The sequence below is a fragment of the Mixophyes fleayi genome, chromosome 1, assembly GCF_038048845.1.
Source record: "Mixophyes fleayi isolate aMixFle1 chromosome 1, aMixFle1.hap1, whole genome shotgun sequence".
Lineage (NCBI taxonomy): Eukaryota > Metazoa > Chordata > Amphibia > Anura > Limnodynastidae > Mixophyes > Mixophyes fleayi.
The window spans coordinates 336,788,806-336,804,279 of NC_134402.1; the positions used below are offsets into that span (position 1 = coordinate 336,788,806).

Sequence of the window (15,474 nt, forward strand, 5' to 3'; positions counted from 1 at the left end):
TCTCAGCACTATTGAGCTCTTGTAGAATGAGCTTGACCGGAAGTTCAGGGAAAAATACCCCAGAAGCCAGCCGCACCTCTGGGAAGGGCTACAGAAGTTGTGGGTACAAATCTACCCTGAATATCTTCAAAATCTGACCTCTAGAAGGTCTGCAAAGCTATAATTGCTGCTAATCAATGTAAGGTTTGATGAATAGAATAGTTTATGAAATAAAAATAATAAATTACGACATTGACAATGTATTGACTATAATTTCAGGTAAATTTAATGGTACCTTGATGAAATAAAAATATCAATTCTTTCAAAAAACCAAGACTTCTCTTAGTAATTCCAAATGTTTGCATGCTAGTGTATATCTATTTGGCTATATAGATTTAGTTTTATCATTACAGTCAGATATAAACACAAAAGCCTGTGCTATATTATGCTGACTTAACAAATAAAAATACCCTATATACTTGTGTATAAGCCGAGCTTTTCAGCACATTTTTTACGCTGAAAAAGCTCCCCCATGGCTTATACTCGAGTCAATAAGTTTTCCCAGTTTTCTGTGGTCCTCGGCTTATATTCGGGTCGGCTTATACTCGAGTATATACGGTAAATGTAAAGCTAGGTCATGGCATTTTCTGCATCGCTGTGCCAGTTCAAACCTAGGGGAACTTGTATATGATCTAAGCTAGGCAAACGGTCTAACCTTTAGAACCGTATCAGCCTATATCAGTCAATCTGTATGTAATATTTCCATCTCTGATTTTGTTCTAGGTGGTGACAATGCCAGAATACTTACGGAAACGTTTTGGAGGGGATCGTATACGGGTTTACCTTTCTGTCCTTTCTCTACTGCTCTACGTGTTCACCAAGATCTCTGTGAGTTTAGACAAAATATCATCTTATCTCTCTCTTACCCGTATACCCAGTGACCGTATAGGTTATTGATGACATTCAAATTGTGGTCCAGCTAATGTTATTTTGTGATGCCACAAGCGGATTTTTTGCACATACACTTGAAGGCACGTTAAAGTGCATTTTGGGGTGCTCTCTTTTTTGTAGGGGAGGACTGTTGGCTTTTACATGTCCGCGATGTGATGGGACCAGGCCTCAGCCTATACTTCATATTGAACCTCTTTTGCACCTTTCAGGCACACTTTATTTTGGAATTCTTTCTTAAGTTTCTAGGTGCATTCACACCAATGTAATAAAAACATTCAAACATACAAAGGTGACATATGTAATAAAGACTGTCCAAATGGCCCCTCACTCTCATGATTTAGGACATAAATGAGGCTAAACGAGTAGTATTGTAGGTGAAAATGGAAAAGTTTAAATTAAGAGGGTCCAGAAGTGGTAGTAGGGTAGATCAGGAAAGAGTAAAAACATCACTTCAACCTTATTTCTATCTCGATCCACAAAGTCACAATATGCCATGTAGAGAATTTGTATGGGGGCAGTTCCCAAACCTGTAACAATTGCTTCTGTAGCCATCTTGATTATGAGTGAAGTGGACAATTAGGTGCACTTGTTACAAAGTGTAATATATTGCATAACCACATATTTTGTGGTTAGTAAATGATCTTAATGCTGCGTCACCTACATACATCACACTCATCCTCCCATCCACATATCTCACATCTCACTACCTACCTTACACTGTATCCATGTCACATATCCTACATTGCATGCTCTCCCATGTGTACACTTATGAGGGTTATCTGGTTACTCACAAACCTCCCCAAGCACTTGAATGACATTTCCTGTGTGCTGGATTAGACCTCCAAGACACACTCCCTGGTGGCCCAGAAGGGGCGGAGCTATGTACTCCACACCAGCTGCATGCAGTCCAGGCTGCACTGAACCTGCTGGTGCTTCCTCTTTGGTGTATATGAGTATTGGCACAGTGCAACTACTCGGGGGACGCGGGGGGCGCGGGGGGCGCGGGGGGCGCGGGGGGCGCGTGTACATTGAATTAAGGTTAATAATGGTCAAGAAATGGAGCTCTGTATCTTATAATAGATATAAGAGGGGGGTTATGGATTATGTAATATATATCTCTATGACACGTCACGGCACCTTGTGCCAAATTGAATTCCCCCCTTACATATCTTACACTGCGTTCTCTACATATATCTTACCCTTCATCCTCTTCATCTTTAGGATCTGTACAGGGAATACAGTGTAAGATTCCTTCCCTGTACATATCATCTCCTCCGCATAACCCACTCTTATTCCCTCCCCCATATACACTGAATCCCATGGCTGTATTATACCGTTAATCCCATCCACATATCTTACACTGCATCATCTACACATACTGTATCGTATTCACATATCTTGCATTGTATTCTCTGTATATATCTTACAATGCTATACCTCCACAGCTCATACTTCATCCCATCCACATATCTTACACTGCATCATCTACACATACTGTATCGTATACACATATCTTGCATTGTACTCTCTGTATATATCTTACAATGCTATCCCTCCACAGCTCATACTTCATCCACTACACATTTCTTACACTGCATTCCCTCCGCATAGTGTACACTACATCAATTTATCAGTTTCCACCCCAAACATATATCACTACATGCCTATTTCCATGCAGGGAAATAACAAATACAAAACAACATACTAGTCTAAAATGTGTGGGCTACTAGTCTGTGTGGGCTACAGATATATTTTATAGGGATCCACTCAAGCTATAATTATCACACTTACCTCTTCTTCACATATGTTACATTAGCTAACCTTATACTGCCTCTCCCCTGCACCATCATGTCGCTCTTCCATTGGATCACGCCATTAGTGTTGACACTGGGTCTTTCCAAACATTTTCATAAGGATTCTCCTCTGCGGTCCTTATACTCATACCCTGTTATACTTTACTCAGCTTCCACTTCGCAGTTCTTATGTTCTATTCTCTCCACAATTATTACTCTTTATCCATTCCATAACCCACTCCCCTAACTCACATAAACAAGATTGCCTCCAAATTAAGAGCTCTATGTGGAGTTACCTTCCACCCAGCAGTGATAGACTACTACCTCAGCACACCATGATTTGTTTAATAATGTCATTTTCTTTAGGCAGACATGTTCTCAGGAGCCATTTTTATCCAGCAAGCCATGAGGATCAATATCTACATAGCCATTGTGATGCTGCTGCTAATCACAGCTGTGTACACTGTCACAGGTCGGTCTCATTCTTACCAGAAAATACTCCTAGCACATGTTTATTTGCAGGATATATTCTTAGGGCATGTACTTCACCTGGACATACTGTAAGAACCCTCAGCTGGAAATATGAATACAAGAGCACATTCTAAGATACCTCGAGTGACATGAACTTTCCCTGATAAGGGTCATGTGACATCTACCTATAATACTTGATTTTACTTATGTGGTATTTATTTTCATCTGATAGTACCCAACAGTAGTCAAATTCCAGACATTCATGATAATAGTATTACAACATGCAATTGCATGGATCGTTTACATTTACTGAAGAAAACTGTAAAACAACATAGGGCATGTATTCTCATTATATTTTATTTTACTTTATATCATTTACTAGAATAGTCCTCAAGTGTATAACATCTTGGCCAATAGTATGCTATCATTCAGAGTAGTGCTCCTAGTATATTCTTATACTTATTATTCTACTCTGAAGTAATCCTTACCCGATACAGTATGTACATACTGGCAACATTATGTTCTTATTGGACGTAGTCTTATCTCTAATGTTATCTATATTCTGGTGGTTTATGTTGGTTAATACTTTCAGTTTGTGTAAGTACGTTTTTATGGGCTCTCTACAGACAAATCTCCTGTTATTCTCAGGCTTGTGGGATATTTTTCTGCTAGTATTACGTTCTAGCTGGAAGGCAGTTATAAGGTATAAAAACGTGCCACCGGGAAAATCTGTATCCAGGGACTTAGAACCAATGTAGTGTTGACGTGTGCTTCATCCTGTGGTAAGGGGCGATAAGGAGGCACTATACCTGCGCTAAGCACATATCACACCTTATCACATTAACCTATCATAAAATGATAGTACCTCACAAATGTACAAAGTTCACACGCATTGTGTGCTTACTGCAGCCTCTGTGAGTACTGTATCCTGGATGCACTGTTCTGAAACACTCCATAACAGAGTAGTGTCCTAATCCTCTGGGGTCAGTAAAATCCTGCAGCTCTTCTATTAGATGTTGCTTCCATCATACTAAATTTAAATAATAGGCACTATCTACTCCCACGATTTGGTATATGACATGACTGGCATAGAAATAAATGTGACTCCAATATGCTTCTTATATGTTCTGCTTAGAGCAAATTGACATAATTGAGCTGTGAGCTCTAATCAGACTGGTGGAAAATAAACCAATGAAAGGAAATGATTGCTTGGTTGATAAGTGCTACTGCACATTTGTCCCAATTGCTCCATGTTATATAAATAATCCTAAGAAACCTTAGGGGGGTATATTCGATTAGCCGCAATGTCCCTGCACATTTTTACCGTTACTACGGTAAAATATCCACTCATTTTTCTTCACACCACTATGGGGCACGAGGAAAAATCAGCAGAGATTTCTGCAAAAATCTTACGGCCACGATGTTGCATCTAATTAAATGATTCAATTCCCAATGTTGTTGTTCAGAAAGCGGGTGCACGTTATTACCGTTACTACGGTAAGTTCTCTGCTGATTTATGCTCACAGCTCTATGAACCACAAGCAAAAATCAGCTGAGATTTTCTGATAGATCCCGCGGCCGCATTGTTCTAATGAATAACACAGTGAATGTGCCCCTTAATGTCAGTTACAATGGTACATTCTCAGGTTAGAATGAATATTGCTATTCACTTTGCAATAATTTTTTATTTAGAACTGACCAAAACATCCGCTGTGCTAAATCTTAAATACAGTCTTTAGCATATTTCTAAATTATGTCTGAATTGACCCTGTATAGATAATTTACTATGATGTATTTGAGAAAGCACCATTATGATGAAACTGAAGATGTCAATGAAACAGTTTGGGGCAGATTCAATTATTCGCGATGTATCTAAGAACATTGCAGCTGTGCACTTTTCCTAAAACTACGGTAGAAATCTCCGCTCATTTTATCTTGTACCTCTATGGGGCGCGAGAAAAAAATTACTGTAGTTTTCAGTCGGAATGTCCACGAGACACTTCACGGCTAATTGAATTCTCCCATTTGAGTTTAATGTATAGGTAGATAAGAACATCCAGTAAACTGTAATGCTCCATTGTTAATTAATTATCTCAGCCCTGGTTGGAAATGGAAACCTAGTGATAAGTGAGGGGATATTGTGAACAAAGGGGGCATTGTACATCTAATTCTTGGCTATTGTGTTCACTTTTTAACTCATAGACTGGTCTTCTTTCTTTGTAGGTGGTCTGGCGGCTGTCATTTACACGGATACTCTACAGACAATCATCATGCTTGTAGGATCTTTTATCCTCATGGGCTTTGGTGAGTAGAGATGACAGGACAAGAAGGTCTTATGTGAGTCTTGCCCATCAATGTAGGGTTCTGTTGACTTGACCAGGCTTCTGGCTTCTTTGCAGTTCCATTAGATTGTCCTCATTTTTTTAAGACACATTGAACTTTGTAGTCTCAGGCACTCCTCTCGCATTCTGTCTTGGTTTCTTTGTTGCTAATTTACATTATCAGTGTACCTATAATTATCTCTTCTTTAGCATTTAACAAAGTTGGTGGATATGAAGCCTTTATGGAAAAATATATGAAAGCCATTCCTTCTAACATCTCATATAATGGCATGGAGATTAGTTCATCATGCTACAGTCCAAGAGAAGATTCCTTTCACCTTTTCCGAGATCCCCTCAAAGGAGACATGCCATGGCCAGGTCTAATCTTTGGTCTGACCATCTTGGCTTTGTGGTATTGGTGTACAGATCAGGTAAATTACAGATGTGGTGAGCACATCTTCCAATACTATACAGATAATGTAGGTGATGTAAGACTTATTTTCATTTGCTTTCTGGTACCAGGTGATAGTTCAGCGATGTCTCTCTGCCAAAAACATGTCACATGTGAAGGCTGGTTGCATCCTATGTGGATACCTTAAACTACTACCCATGTTTTTGATGGTCTTTCCAGGAATGATCAGCCGCATTTTATACACAGGTAAAACGATTACCTACAAACTTAGCAGAATAATAGTGTTTTACAAACAGGCCGTGAGATACGTGTGCCGTGATTCTATTTACAGATGAAATAGCTTGTGTGGTGCCTGCCGAATGTAAAAAATACTGTGACACAGAGGTTGGCTGTACCAATATCGCTTACCCAAAATTGGTGATTGACTTGATGCCAGATGGTAAGTAACTTTAGTCACCATATCTTTCAGCACTTATTTAGGAAGCATGGAAGATGCCAGATGCTATTACAGATAAAATGCAGAACTTCTTTCACAGTGAGTTTCTTTAGTCATATTTAGCGAGCAAAGTTAAAATATATATATACTAACTTGGTGTTACGGGCATAACTTGTCCATATGTGGTATGCAGGGCAAAAAGTATACACTATTCTCAGTACATATTATGGCAAACAGTAAATAATTAGCATACAGTGCTCAGTGAACTCAGTCCAACATTACATATTGCCCATACTTGCCTACTTTCGTCAAGTGTAGTCCGGGAGAGGGGTGTGAATAGAGGGCGGGAGGGGGCGGGGCGCGGCCAGACACGGCACTCTGGCCCTGCCCCCTGCAACGAAAATGCCGTTTTGTTGTGGGGGCGAATCTCGTCATTTAGGCTAGGCAGTTGCGGGATGCAGGAGACTTGCCTGCTCTCCCGGGAGTCTGTGAGACCGACCCGAATTTCCGACCGACCGACCCAACATTCCGGGAGAGTTGGCAAGTATGATACTGCCCCATTCCGAGCACATACAGCCCAATGCTCGGTACATACAGTATCAATGTGCAACATTCAGTTCCATACCCAGAGTAACAACTGCATGCCCATCATTAGCAGGCTTAGTTGCCCACTATACTCAGTATCTTGCCCAGAATAAAAGCCAATGACCATGATGTGCAGCTCCATGCCAGCACAAGTCATTGTCCACCAGACACAGCTCCATGTCCCCCAGTAAACCCCATGGGGCCAAATTATACAGCCATACGTCGTAATAACAGACCCATGCCGCTGTAACAGTCTAATGATGACAATATATACAGCCCTATATTGTTATAAGACCCTCATGGCATCATAACAGCCAGCTATATCCCACTATAACAGCTTCAGACTAGCATATACAACACAGTGCTACCACAACGCCCACAGACTAGCATGCACACTCTCATGTCCAGCCAGCAGAGTACAGGTTGTGACCTCTGGTCCTAGCAGTCTGTTCAGGAGCCTAGTCTAGCAATACCAATATGGAACAATTTTAGCTGTTATTGATTATATTGTTTGCATTTGATATATAGTGAAAAATGTGATCACTGCTTTGTACACCTTCTCCAGGTCTTCGAGGTTTGATGCTGTCTGTAATGTTGGCGTCTCTCATGAGCTCCCTAACGTCCATCTTCAATAGTGCCAGCACTCTGTTTACTATGGACATTTACACCAAGATCCGTAAGACTGCATCAGAGAAGGAGCTGATGATAGCAGGGAGGTGAGAGACACTTAATAACCTGACGAGTGGGATTGCTTGTGTTTGATTGAGTACTGAACTGATTCTTCTTTATGAGTTTTATTACTCTGAAAGCTGTTCATTATGTGCCATTAAAATGTTTGACTGACTTGTGTCATGCTATCGCCTGCAGAGCTGTTTCTGATTGCAGTCAAGTGTTTGCAAACAGTTATTCATTAACTATTGTTAGTTTATTGATATTTGAAAATTATATTTCCTTGCTTGTTCAGTTATAGTACTGCCTGAGAAGAAGCTTAGCTGCAATATATAACTATTAACATGAATATAATTCATGGGCACACCAGCTTGAAACACAGCTTCCTTTGCAGTCATCTTGTACTTCTCGTTATAATGACTTAAATAATGTGTTGATGTGGGCTGAAGATCCTGTGACACTAATCGCAGATGAACATTTAGAGCCATACAGAAGACCATGCAGACTTCCTACAGTTTCAGCGTCACAGGAAGTTGATCAGAAGTATTCCTGCTAGTACCTGGATATTCACATTCTCATTAATACCAATGAATGTTTGACTAGTAGATGGCTAACATCATGACTTGTAAAAACATGAATTTAGACTAAAATATATGGTCGTAACTAGGGATGAGCGCACTCGGATTTATGAAATCCGAGCCCACCCGAACGTTGCGGATCCGAGTCGGATCCGAGACAGATCCGGGTATTGGCGCCAAATTCAAAAGTGAAACTGAGGCTCTGACTCATAATCCCGTTGTCGGATCTCGCGATACTCGGATCCTATAAATTCCCCGCTAGTCGCCGCCATCTTCACTCGGGCATTGATCAGGGTAGAGGGAGGGTGTGTTAGGTGGTCCTCTGTGCTGTTTAGTTCTGTGCTGTTTAGTTCTGTGCTGTTTAGTTCTGTGCTGTTTAGTTCTGTGCTGTTTAGTTCTGTGCTGTTTAGTTCTGTGCTGTTTAGTTCTGTGCTGTTTAGTTCTGTGCTGTTTAGTGCTGTGCTGTGCTGTGCTGTGCAGTGCTGTGCAGTGCTGTGCAGTGCTGTGCTGTGCTGTGCTGTGCTGTGTTCTGCAGTATCAGTCCAGTGGTGCTGTGTGCTGTGCTCTGTCCTTCTGAGGTCAGTGGTGCTGCTGGGTCCTGTGCTGTGTCCTGTTCAGTCCAGTGGTGCTGTGTCCTGTGCTCTGTGCTTCTAAGGGCATAGTTATTTCCCCATTATTCCCAAGTTTTTAAAAAATAAAAAAAAAGTAAAAAAAAATAAAAAATTAGAAATTAAAAAAAATATATATAATTATAACCAAATGTGCAAAACCAATCCAGCAGTATAAGTCCATTGGTACTGCAATATTACCAAGTTCACACATTCTGCAGTATCAGTCCAGTGGTGCTGTGTCCTGTGCTCTGTCCTGCTGAGTTCCGTAGTGCTGCTGGGTCCTGTGCCGTGTCCTGTTCAGTCCAGTGGTGCTGTGTCCTGTGCTCTGTGCTTCTAAGGGCATAGTTATTTCCCCATTATTCCCAAGTTTTTAAAAAATAAAAAAAAAGTAAAAAAAAATAAAAAATTTAAAAAAAAAAAAATATATATAATAATTATAACCAAATTTGCAAAACCAATCCAGCAGTATAAGTCCATTGGTACTGCAATATTACCAAGTTCACACATTCTGCAGTATCAGTCCAGTGGTGCTGTGTCCTGTGCTCTGTCCTGCTGAGTTCCGTAGTGCTGCTGGGTCCTGTGCCGTGTCCTGTTCCGTCCAGTGGTGCTGTGTCCTGTGCTCTGTGCTTCTAAGGGCATAGTTTTTTCCCCACTATTCCCAAGTTTTTTAAAAATTAAAAAAAAGTAAAAAAAAATAAAAAATTTAAAAAAAAAAAAAAATATATAATAATTATAACCAAATTTGCAAAACCAATCCAGCAGTATAAGTCCATTGGTACTGCAATATTACCAAGTTCACACATTCTGCAGTATCTTGTGCTACATATAATGGAGACCAAAAATTTGGAGGATAAAGTAGGGAAAGATCAAGACCCACTTCCTCCTAATGCTGAAGCTGCTGCCACTAGTCATGACATAGACGATGAAATGCCATCAACGTCGTCTTCCAAGCCCGATGCCCAATCTCGTAGTACCGGGCATGTAAAATCCAAAAAGCCCAAGTTAAGAAAAAGTAGCAAAAAGAGAAACTTTAAATCATCTGAGGAGAAACGTAAAGTTGCCAATATGCCATTTACGACACGGAGTGGCAAGGAACGGCTTAGGCCCTGGCCCGTGTTCATGACTAGTGGTTCAGCTTCACCCACGGATCTTAGCCCTCCTCCTCCTCCCCCCCCCTACAAAAAATTGAAGAGAGTTATGCTGTCAGCAACAAAACAGCAAACAACTCTGCCTTCTAAAGAGAAATTATCACAAATCCCCAAGGCGAGTCCAAGGGTGTTGGTGGTTGTCAAGCCTGACCTTCCCATCACTGTACGGGAAGAGGTGGCTCGGGAGGAGGCTATTGATGATGTAGCTGGCGCTGTGGAGGAACTTGATGATGAGGATGGTGATGTGGTTATTGTAAATGAGGCACCAGGGGGGGAAACAGCTGATGTCCATGGGATGAAAAAGCCCATCGTCATGCCTGGTCAGAAGACCAAAAAATGCACCTCTTCGGTCTGGAGTTATTTTTATCCAAATCCAGACAACCAATGTATGGCCATATGTAGCTTATGTAAAGCTCAAATAAGCAGGGGTAAGGATCTTGCCCACCTAGGAACATCCTCCCTTATACGTCACCTGAATAACCTTCATAGTTCAGTGGTTAGTTCAGGAACTGGGGCTAGGACCCTCATCGGTACAGGGACACCTAAATCCCGTGGTCCAGTTGGATACACACCAGCAACACCCTCCTCGTCAACTTCCTCCACAATCTCCATCAGATTCAGTCCTGCAGCCCAAGTCAGCAGCCAGACTGAGTCCTCCTCAATACGGGATTCATCCGAGGAATCCTGCAGCGGTACGCCTACTACTGCCACTGCTGCTGTTGCTGCTGTTAGTCGGTCATCTTCCCAGAGGGGAAGTCGTAAGACCGCTAAGTCTTTCACAAAACAATTGACCGTCCAACAGTCGTTTGCCATGACCACAAAATACGATAGTAGTCACCCTATTGCAAAGCGTATAACTGCGGCTGTAACTGCAATGTTGGTGTTAGACGTGCGCCCGGTGTCCGCCATCAGTGGAGTGGGATTTAGAGGGTTGATGGAGGTATTGTGTCCCCGGTACCAAATCCCCTCGAGATTCCACTTCACTAGGCAGGCGATACCAAAAATGTACAGAGAAGTACGATCAAGTGTCCTCAGTGCTCTTAAAAATGCGGTTGTACCCACTGTCCACTTAACCACGGACATGTGGACAAGTGGTTCTGGGCAAACGAAGGACTATATGACTGTGACAGCCCACTGGGTAGATGCATCCCCTTCCGCAGCAACAGCAACAGCTGCATCAGTAGCAGCATCTACAAAATGGCTGCTCATGCAAAGGCAGGCAACATTGTGCATTACAGGCTTTAATAAGAGGCACAACGCTGACAACATATTAGAGAAAATGAGGGAAATTATCTCCCAGTGGCTTACCCCACTTAGACTCTCCTGGGGATTTGTGGTGTCAGACAATGCCAGTAACATTGTGCGGGCATTAAATATGGGCAATTTCCAGCACGTCCCATGTTTTGCCCACACCATTAATTTGGTGGTGCAGCATTACCTCAAGAGTGACAGGGGTGTGCAGGAGATGCTTGCGGTGGCGCGCAAAATTGCTGGACACTTTCGGCATTCAGCCAGTGCCTACCGCAGACTAGAGGCACATCAAAAAAGCATGAACCTGCCCTGCCATCACCTCAAACAAGAGGTTGTGATGCGCTGGAACTCCACCCTCTATATGCTGCAGAGGATGGAGGAGCAGCAAAAGGCCATTCAGGCCTACACAGCCACCTACGACATAGGCAAAGGAGTGGGGATGCGCCTCAGTCAAGCGCAGTGGAGACTGATTTCCGTGTTGTGCAAGGTTCTGCAGCCATTTGAACTTGCCACACGAGAAGTCAGTTCCGACACTGCCAGCTTGAGTCAGGTCATTCCCCTGATCAGGCTGTTGCAGAAGCAGCTGGAGAAAGTGAGGGAGGAGCTGGTAAGCCATTGCGATTACACCAAGCATGTAGCTCTTGTGGATGTAGCCCTTCGTACGCTTTGCCAGGATCCGAGGGTGGTCACTCTTTTAAAGTCAGAGGAATACATTCTGGCCACCGTGCTCGATCCTCGGTTTAAAGCGTATGTTGTGTCTCTGTTTCCGGCGGACACAAGTCTACAGCGGTGCAAAGACCTGCTGGTCAGGAGATTGTCCTCTGAAGAGGACCGTGACATGCCAACAGCTCCACCCTCATTTTCTTCCACATCTATGGCTGCGAGGAAAAAGCTCAGTTTTCCCAAAAGAGGCACTGGCGGGGATGCTGATAACATCTGGTCCGGACTGAAGGACCTGCCAACCATTGCAGACATGTCTACTCTCGCTGCATTGGATGCTGTCACAATAGAAAAAATTGTGGATGATTACTTTGCTGACACCATCCAAGTAGACATGTCAGACAGTCCATATTGTTACTGGCAGGAAAAAAAGGCAGTTTGGAAGCCCCTGTACAAACTGGCTCTATTTTACCTGAGTTGTCCCCCCTCCAGTGTGTACTCGGAAAGAGTTTTTAGTGCAGCGGGGAACCTGGTCAGTGAGCGGCGAAGGAGGTTGCTTCCTCACAACGTTGAAAAAATGATGTTTATAAAAATGAATAATCAATTCCTCAATGAAGTACAGCACTGCCCTCCAGATACTACAGAGGGACCTGTGGTTGTGGAGTCCAGCGGGGACGAATTGATAATGTGTGATGAGGAGGAAGTACACACTGTAGGGGGAGAGGAATCAGAGGTTGAGGATGAGGACGACATCTTGCCTCAGTAGAGCCTGTTTAGTCTGTACAGGGAGAGATGAATAGCTTTTTTGGTGTGGGGGCCCAAACAAACCAATCATTTCAGCCAAAGTTGTTTGGTAGGCCCTGTCGCTGAAATGATTGGTTTGTTAAAGTGTGCATGTCCTATTTAAACAACATAAGGGTGGGTGTGAGGGCCCAAGGACAATTCCATCTTGGACCTTTTTTTTTTGCATTATATGACCAATCAACAGTCGTTTGCCATGTTCAAAAAGTAAAACCAAATTTAAAAAAAATACAAGAAATTAAACCAAAAGTAAAATGCCGTGTCATAATTTAAAACAAGAGGTATTGACGTGCTCTAAAACTACTGTATTGTTGTTTATATTTTATAAACACTACACTTGACAGCTTGAGTCTTTCAATAAAAAAGTAACTGTCCATTGCACGAATATTTGCAACAGGGACAATTTTAGGGTTAAGAAAGTCAACTAATAACACTTCGACGCTGTCTGTCTTTATAAACACTACACTTGGAAGTTGGAGGAGGTATTGTGGCCCCGGCACCAAATTTACTACCGGGACCACTCCACTGTGCAGTCCATATTTAGGTGTATCAGATATTAAACAACGGTGACAGTTGATGCCCAATTTTTTAATTATATTGTGGCCCCGGTATCAAATTGGGTACCGGGGCCACCCCACTATGCAGTCCAGATACTTGTTTGGTGGAATTCTGACACGTGGAGGGTTTTTTAATTATATTGTGGCCTCGGTACCAAATTGTGTACCGGGGCCACCACACTACGCAGTCAAGATAGATAGATGCGTATTGCGTATCATAGATAAAGTACATTCAGTGGTGTGGGGCAAATTGAAAAATATTCAAAATGCACTGACATTATCAAAAACAAGAGGTTGTCACACGCTAAAACTCCAACATGTATATGATGGAGAGGATGGAGGAGCAGCCGTATGTGTAGTGTAATGCAGATCTGTTGAAGGTTTTTTATATATTTTATTGTGGTGCCCAGTGCCCACTCCTCTACGCAGTCCAGGTACATTTATTGGTGCGAATCATAAAAGTTCAGGGTTTTTAATATATATTGTGGTGACCCACTCCTCTACGCAGTCCAGGTACAATTATTGGTGCGAATCATAAAAGTTCAGGGTTTTTAATATATTGTGGTGACCCACTCCTCTACGCAGTCCAGGTACATTTATTGGTGCGAATCATAAAAGTTCAGGGTTTTTAAGATATTGTGGTGACCCACTCCTCTACGCAGTCCAGGTACATTTATTGGTGCGAATCATAAAAGTTCAGGGTTTTTAATATATTGTGGTGACCCACTCCTCTACGCAGTCCAGGTACATTTATTGGTGCGAATCATAAAAGTTCAGGGTTTTTAATATATATTGTGGTGACCCACTCCTCTACGCAGTCCAGGTACATTTATTGGTGCGAATCATAAAAGTTCAGGGTTTTTAAGATATTGTGGTGACCCACTCCTCTACGCAGTCCAGGTACATTTATTGGTGTGAATCATAAAAGTTCAGGGTTTTTAATATATTGTGGTGACCCACTCCTCTACGCAGTCCAGGTACAATTATTGGTGCGAATCATAAAAGTTCAGGGTTTTTAATATATATTGTGGTGACCCACTCCTCTACGCAGTCCAGGTACATTTATTGGTGCGAATCATAAAAGTTCAGGGTTTTTAGGATATTGGGGTGACCCACTCCTCTACGCAGTCCAGGTACATTTATTGGTGCGAATCATAAAAGTTCAGGGTTTTTAAGATATTGTGGTGACCCACTCCTCTACGCAGTCCAGGTACATTTATTGGTGCGAATCATAAAAGTTCAGGGTTTTTAAGATATTGTGGTGACCCACTCCTCTACGCAGTCCAGGTACATTTATTGGTGCGAATCATAAAAGTTCAGGGTTTTTAATATATATTGTGGTGACCCACTCCTCTACGCAGTCCAGAAAGATACCTTGTTGCAACGTTTTGGACTAATAACTATATTGTGAGGTGTTCAGAATACACTGTAAATTAGTGGAAATGCTTGTTATTGAATGTTATTGAGGTTAATAATAGCCTAGGAGTGAAAATAAGCCCAAAAACTTGATTTTTAAACTTTTTATGTTTTTTTCAAAAAAAATCCGAATCCAAAACCTTAAATCCGAACCGAGACCTTTCGTCAAGTGTTTTGCGAGACAAATCCGAACCTCAAAAATAACGAAAATCCGGATCCAAAACACAAAACACGAGACCTCAAAAGTCGCCGGTGCACATCCCTAGTCGTAACACACAGTCCATGTAACATGTTTATTGATATGTTGTCTGTTCTATACGTGTGTGTAGGTGACACTATAATCCAATTGTATTAGGAATCTATATGTCATTGTAGCTATACAAACGCTTGTTCTGCTATTGTCTTTCCCTTGTAGGGTCTTCATCTTGTTCCTAATTGGAGTAAGCATAGCCTGGGTCCCTATACTGCAGTCTGCACAGAGTGGACAGTTGTTTGATTACATGCAGTCCATCACTAGTTACTTGGGACCACCGATTGCGTCTGTCTTCTTTCTGGCTATCTTTGTTAAGAGAGTAAATGAGCAGGTTAGTATCTAAGTACGGTTGATATGTAATAATACTACTATAGTGGCTTTTCCTATCATTTTACACTGTGTGGTAAATATATTTTGGGGACCTGATTCAGGTCATATAGCTCAGTCTGGTAAGCTGCTGTGACATCACCAGCCCATTGTATAATTCACCTGTGTACATAGTGTTTTTGCAAAGCCTGTTTTTGAGTCCACAAGCCTGTCACTCACATTCTGCTGGTACAAAATTATTTAACATAAAAAGCA

At 41.9% G+C, this 15,474-nt stretch overlaps 1 protein-coding gene across 1 annotated transcript in view; it reads left to right on the forward strand.

The window, feature by feature from the left end:
• Nucleotides 1–15,474, forward strand: part of LOC142108659 (sodium/glucose cotransporter 1-like) — a 61,324-nt gene that overhangs the window by 38,879 nt on the left and 6,971 nt on the right. The window contains exons 5-12 of the mRNA XM_075192477.1: nt 763–867; nt 3,090–3,195; nt 5,418–5,498; nt 5,726–5,946; nt 6,038–6,173; nt 6,259–6,366; nt 7,514–7,664; nt 15,055–15,223. Of these exons, the coding sequence (XP_075048578.1) occupies nt 763–867; nt 3,090–3,195; nt 5,418–5,498; nt 5,726–5,946; nt 6,038–6,173; nt 6,259–6,366; nt 7,514–7,664; nt 15,055–15,223 (1,077 nt within the window). The remainder of the gene's footprint in view (nt 1–762; nt 868–3,089; nt 3,196–5,417; nt 5,499–5,725; nt 5,947–6,037; nt 6,174–6,258; nt 6,367–7,513; nt 7,665–15,054; nt 15,224–15,474) is intronic.